Source organism: Pelophylax lessonae (genome assembly GCF_965119305.1).
Source record: "Pelophylax lessonae genome assembly, chromosome: 2".
Classification (NCBI taxonomy): Eukaryota; Metazoa; Chordata; class Amphibia; order Anura; family Ranidae; genus Pelophylax; species Pelophylax lessonae.
The window spans coordinates 128770004-128776356 of record NC_138769.1 but is presented as its reverse complement, the minus strand read 5'-3'; the positions used below and the strand labels follow the sequence as shown (position 1 = coordinate 128776356).

The following is a 6353-nucleotide window of genomic DNA, read 5'->3' as shown; positions in this document are numbered from 1 at the left end:
TTTTTTTTACCAAAAATATGTAGCAGAATACAAATTGGCCTAAAATGATGAAACATTTTGATTTTTACATTTTTTTTATTGGGAATGTTATATAGCAGAAAGTGAAACATATTTTTCTTTTCAGAATTGTTGCTCTTTTTTGTTTATAGCGCAAAAAATAAAAATCACACAGATGATCAAATACCACCAAAAGAAAGCTCTATTTGTGGGAAAAAAAGGACATCAATTTTAATTGGGTACAGCATCGCACGACCGCGCAATTGTCCGTTAAAGTCACGCAGTGCCGAATCTTAAAAAATGACTTGGTCATTAAGGGTGTAAAACATTCCAGTCCAGAAGTGGTTAAGTTTTGTTTGCACCCTGGTCATAAAGGGATTAATACACTGACACTATTTATAAAGTGCAAACCCAAGAAGAGAGTATTATTATTATTATTACATATAACGGACAATCATTTCCCTGGAAAAAAGACACAGAAAAAAGAAAAGAAATAACGGTGTGTCTAATGCAGACTCCTCCACCCTCCATCTGTACAATGCTGGGCTCTAGTCTCCGCTCAGCGGTCTCTCATTATCATACGCCCCTCCCCCTCTTTCCCCCGGAAGTCACATCAGGATGGGGACTACAACTCCCGAGAGGCGTTTCGGAGACAACGCGTGTTCTCGCGAGAAGCATGTGACTGGAGCCCGTGCTGATATTGCTTGAGAAACCCCTCGCTCTTCCTTTTCCCCAAGATGGCACCGAAGGCGAAGAAGGAAGGTGAGGGCTGCGGGGAGAAGTTGGAGGTTTTCTTCGGGGATAAGGTTGGGGAGGGCCGCCTGCAGGAGCCAGGATAGACCTTCTCTCTTCCTGAGCTCCGAGTGAGGCGGGGTGCGCCATGTCTGCGGGGAGAGCTTGTCAGTGGATGGGCCTCCGCGTGTGCGGTGTATGAGGAGGGAAGTGTGCGGCCTGCTGTGAGTCTCCCCCCTCCTCTCTACGGTACTGACCGGCCCGGTACGCGGGATGTTCTCTAAGCGATCAAAGTATGATGACCATGTGATTCCAGCTTATCAGTGCTGATGTGCCGGGCCCGGGCTCTACTGACAGGGGACACATGGCGGGGGGAGGCCGCATACATCTCACCTGGTACCGACCCTGCAGCTTTTATATAGTAACGTTCATGTCTGTTCATCCCAATAGGACACTGGGGGAGGGGATCAGGGGTGGAGGGGGGCTATGGGGGTAGATCAGGGTTGTAGGGGGCCTGGGGGGGGATAGATCAGGGGTGGAGGGGGCCTGGGGGGGTAGATCAAAGGTGAAGGGTGACATCAGGTGTGCAATATTCTTGATATGGGGGTCCTGGCATCCTCAGAGGCACATATAATACTCCATGTGAGAGGCAGCAGACACATCACAGAAGGGGGGCTATAGGTGGGAGACTGCTAGAAATCATTGCTATTCCAGAATAGGGAAACTGGTGTCTGCAGGGGCCCTGAGGGCTACACACATACCAAAGGGCCTTATGTTAGGCACTGGGGATGTAGATGGATCCATGCAGAGCTGTGCTGTGTCCCCTGTCTGGTAGAGGAGATTGGGCAGATCACATCTACCATCTATGGAGACAGGTCCAGGGTTTTCCTGCAGGACACCAGTGACTGCCCTAAAAATGTAGAGTTGTATTTTTCCACACCTACAGCAGCATTGAGTCTGCCATGGCTGACCTCTCCTTTGTATGATTGTTGTTCTGATCCTCTGGCTTTGGTACTTTTGCACCCCTCACACAGAACAAATGTGCTGATACAGACTTATTATCTGGGGTCATTTATAGGTAAGGCAAAAATGTTATTTACATTCATACATTTCAATGAGAGGATTTCAGCTTTGACAGCAGACCCCAACAGAAGAAACCCTTCAGCTTAAGCCCTCGTTCACACTTAGGGTGGCGGGTTTGAGATGTGTTTAGCTGAGCTCGCACCATTTCAAGCTGGCATGTCTGCAACTTCCGGGGTGTTTTGACAGACATCTGTGCCGGTTCCTGCCTAGATGTCTATTGAATTTGCCCCCAAAGTCGCCAAGAGTAGTTCAGGATCTACTTTTGGGAACTTGAACGGTGCTGCAAAGTTGGCGTCGTATCGATTCAGACAGTGCTGTTGTGGGCAATAGGCTCTGATTTGACATGTCAAATCGGCCCAATGTGAATGGGGGCTTAATGTAAGTAACATCCCTTGTACTGATTTATTTTTTAGATAAGTTTAGGTAAAACATAGGCTTCAGTGGACCAGTGTAATGCTCATCACCACACATGTGGCAGTTTGTCCAATCGCTCTATGGCTCACCATACACATTACAATCTGATCATACAATCAGCTTGAGATTGTACAGAACTATGTTGTAGAAGGGCCATCTTGGATATAAATGGTGTAGTTTAGGTGTGTCCTTATATTGCAAGGTTTTAGTAAATCAGAAGATGGCCATACATGGGAGTGATTTTTCTATACAAATTCTTAATAGATTACTGTCCAGTCAGAAGATGGAAACGATTGTTCACCATACACTTAATCATATTGAACTATCTATTTAATCATTTCCTGTGACTGGATTTTCGATCCAGACAGATCAGAATAATTTCGATCAATCGGCTTTGTTCAAAGTCAATCCATGACACAGAATTGGTTTGAGAATTTAAGGATCATATCCATTTCTTTGAAGAGTCATTCAATCAAATAGTTACATGTATAACCACCATAAGGATCAGTTATGACACCAGACATTTGATGGTTTGACAGTTCGGTTGAGAGCACAAAGGGTGTGAGTTATTTACAGCATGCCTTAAACTTAACGGTTTCAGGAAACCATTAAAACAGTGAGTTTGAAGGAAAAGTCAGAATGGACAGATGATGCATGTTTTTTTTTTTTTTTCTGATCTCAGCAGAGAATCAGTCTATTAATCCCCTGTTGAGAAGGAATGGAGGGAGCCTGTGTGAATGGGGTCCTACAGCTCGTGGCACGTGTGGTATGACCCTACTTAGTTGTGTGAGGAGTCATTCCCACCCCAAAATTCTTTTGATGGCCACAAGAAACATATTCACCCAAACACAGGATCCAGCTTTGTCCAGCTGGGATCCTCTACTCTGCAGCCAGGTCCTGCGCTGCCATGTTCATCTGTGATGTCATCAGTAGGCTGCAGTGGCTTTTCTGGTTTCTGTCAGTCTTCTGATGATGCACCAGAAGGCTCACCTTTTTCTGTATTAATAAATGGAGCGACATGTGGGGCTCTTGGTGCCTCATGGAATACAAACGTCCCATACCCCAGGAGGCTCTGGGGGCACGGATGTCATTAGGTGAGTGACAGAGGATAGATGTGGGTGGAAACTTAAATGAAGTCACAACAGAACTAGTGTAGAAAAATAAATTGTAAGTGCTTGCAGAATCTACTGTTGGATACCTTGTTGTGACTTTATTAATGTGTCGCATTGTATTCTCATTTTATTAGCTGTCCCTGCCAAGACTGAAGCAAAGTCTAAGGCTCTGAAAGCCAAAAAGGCTGTGCTAAAAGGAGTACACAGTCACAAGAAGAAGAAAATCCGCACTGCTCCTACATTCCGGAGACCCAAAACCTTGAGGCTGAGGAGGCAACCCAAATACCCAAGGAAGAGTGCCCCCACAAGGAACAAGTATGTTTACTTATATATTTGTCTGCAGTCCTCAGACAGTTTAAAGTGTATCCACATGGCTTGTGGTAAGGGGTTAGAGCCTCTAACTTGTCACTCGGTGGGAAGATTTTTCTAATTGCTTTGGTGAGCATTGTGTCAAAGAATGAAGGTAATGGAGAAATTCAACATCTTGGGTTTTTTCCCAGAACAGGAGAAGGGAATGATTCCTATGGGGACACCTATTTTGGTGACAACTGTCTAAATTTGTGTTGTCTTTCCTTTTGAAGAGATTTCTTCTTACTGCTTGTTAGCAGGACAGAATGTAAAGGAAATGTCCCCAATGAGACACATGTGGCAAAAACTATTGTTTTTGGCTTAAAATACTCTTTTTTAATAGTTTATTTGGTAGTTCTGTCTGTGGGGAAATTTTAAGACCTGCTGTTAGTAGAAGTTAAGAGATTAGGAGTCTTTAGTGATTAGTCTTTGCAGTTGCCATTCTCATATTGTATAAGCCCTCACCTTCTGTCTGCTGGGAGGTTCTGTGGTACAGATGATGTTTTCAAAGCGATCAAAGACTGAGATTTCATGATTGCACATTTTTCTTACTGATGTACCCAAAGCTTCCAGAATCTGGTGACTTTGAAGCCATTGGCAAAATGCATTGCCCTGTCTTTTATTTATATTGTATAATGTATACTTTATTTGGATCAGGCCTTTTCTGCTGCCATATTTGGTACCTTTTTGGGGGGGGAATCAGGTAATTGGTTTTGACAGATACCTGCTCCCACGTCCGGCTCAGTTCGCTGTGGCAAACTGAGCAGGAGATTCAGCCTTCCCCCGCAGCCGGCCCATTTGCGAAGAGCTGCATGCTCCATGCATGTGCAGTAGGAAACCGGCTGTGAAGCCGCAAGGCTTCACTTAGTCAAGATGGTAGTGCCTGCACCTGATAGCCGATTGAAAGCTCGGCTGAGGACACTGCTGGATTCCTAGACAGGTAAGTGCCCCAATATTAAAAGTTAGCAACTACAGTGTTTGGTGCATGCTCAGTTTTATGTGTATTGTTAGTGGGTTTTTTTTTTTACTTGGGAGAGTGCATGTGATCAGCTTTGTCCAAACAGAGGTTCAGGGGTCCTGCACCCTCATAGGACAGTTAGAGCAGTGTTGTGACTTCCATCAGTGTCTTGTAGGAGATTTCATTCTCTAACTGCTGATGAGAAAACGGTATTTAGCAGTTTATATTTCCTAAAATTGCATTTCCGTGTTGTGTACTGTGGGAGACCAGGTATACACTTTTAAGGGTTCTCTTCTTGACACGGTTTTGCTTGTTCGGGTCTTGTTAAATGAAACCGAATGACCCAGTCCCTTCATCAGTCTGCATAATAATTCAGAGGTCTGAGAAATATTCTTGTATTTTTAAGCTGAAATTGGGATTTTTTTAAAATTCTTTTACATTAAGGATAATTGCAGTGATAAACACAAAGTAAATAAAAGCTCAGGCCCTGGGCTATTTGCAGTAGTGGGATCAGGCATATAGGTGTAGATGACTTGCAGGAATGGCTCGGGATTGAGCCTTTGTAGAAATTTTTGGATTTAATGTATCAGTGGATAGCTGTCTCAGCTAATTGCTTGCCTTTGTCATAACCTTTATTCAGGCATTCTATGGTAAGCAGTTGTGAATATGGATTTTTCAGTCCTCCAGTGACTGGTTGAAGTTGTAAAATGATGCAAGTGGATATCTCGAACTAACATGATGATCTTTATTTTAGGCTTGACCATTATGCCATCATTAAGTTTCCTCTGACCACTGAGTCCGCTATGAAGAAGATTGAGGACAATAACACTCTGGTTTTCATTGTTGATGTCAAAGCAAACAAGCACCAGATTAAACAAGCCGTGAAGAAGCTGTACGACATCGATGTTGCCAAAGTGAACACACTCATTAGGTAAGGGGCAAGGTTCTCCTATGAGAGCCTAGGGATATGAATTTGGTACTTTCTTTACTGGAAATGCATATGATGGAAATCTTATTCTGGCTGAAGTCACTGATGAGTTCAAAGGAACCACTGATGCATGATGGTGAATGGTGTAAAGGTTCACAATAGTGTGAAAAGACATGGAACATGAAGTTCTGTTTTGTGTTACAGGCCAGACGGTGAGAAGAAGGCATACGTTCGTCTTGCTCCCGATTATGACGCTCTAGATGTTGCTAACAAGGTAAAGTTCAAGGCTTGCCTACTTTCCTAGTATTAGTATGAGACGTGACCTGGGATAATTGTCATTTATTGGATGTGGATCTTTCAGTTTAATCCACTGTCTTCCATTGTGCCAACTACTTGTTCAAAAAAAAAAAATCTAAACAGGTTCTACTATGTAGATTTAATTATGTGGGGCTGGTGGCTAGTGTTGCAGTAAAGTGATATTGAACTGTTGAAACTGTACATGGTTTTTACCTTTCCAGTGCATGTAAACTCCAGTGTAGGTGTGTATGGAACTGCAATGCTGGAGTTCATTACTTCAATTGTGAAGAGCAAAAGGCCCAAAGCAGATCTTTTTGATAAAATTTACTGTGCAAATGATGTAAACTTTATTCTCTCTGAATACATGATGTGTTCAAAGGAACCACTGATGCACAGCAAGGTTGATTATATATGCCCTTTAAAATACATGCTAGTAATTCTGGCCATGGGCACATCATTTTCCAAATAGATTCTAGCAGTATTA

The 6353-nt window shown here is 43.3% G+C and overlaps 1 protein-coding gene across 1 annotated transcript; it reads left to right on the top strand.

Moving 5' to 3' along the window:
• Positions 1–630: 630 nt before the first annotated feature.
• On the top strand, positions 631–5904 carry RPL23A (ribosomal protein L23a). The gene is made up of 4 exons (XM_082247109.1): positions 631–759; positions 3473–3653; positions 5399–5575; positions 5777–5904. Exons 1-4 carry the CDS (start codon positions 735–737, stop codon positions 5874–5876), a joined length of 483 nt encoding a protein of 160 aa, XP_082103235.1. The 5' UTR covers positions 631–734; the 3' UTR covers positions 5877–5904.
• The last annotated feature ends 449 nt before the right edge of the window (positions 5905–6353 follow it).

What these genes read in the sequence shown, in the direction of transcription:
- RPL23A (XM_082247109.1), top strand. Translation starts at nt 735, where the DNA reads ATGGCACCGAAGGCGAAGAAGGAAG. An exon ending in ACCGAAGGCGAAGAAGGAAG is followed by an intron (nt 760 to 3,472) that starts GTGAGGGCTGCG and finishes TCATTTTATTAG; the next exon opens with CTGTCCCTGCCAAGACTGAA. An exon ending in AAAGTGAACACACTCATTAG is followed by an intron (nt 5,576 to 5,776) that starts GTAAGGGGCAAG and finishes TTTGTGTTACAG; the next exon opens with GCCAGACGGTGAGAAGAAGG.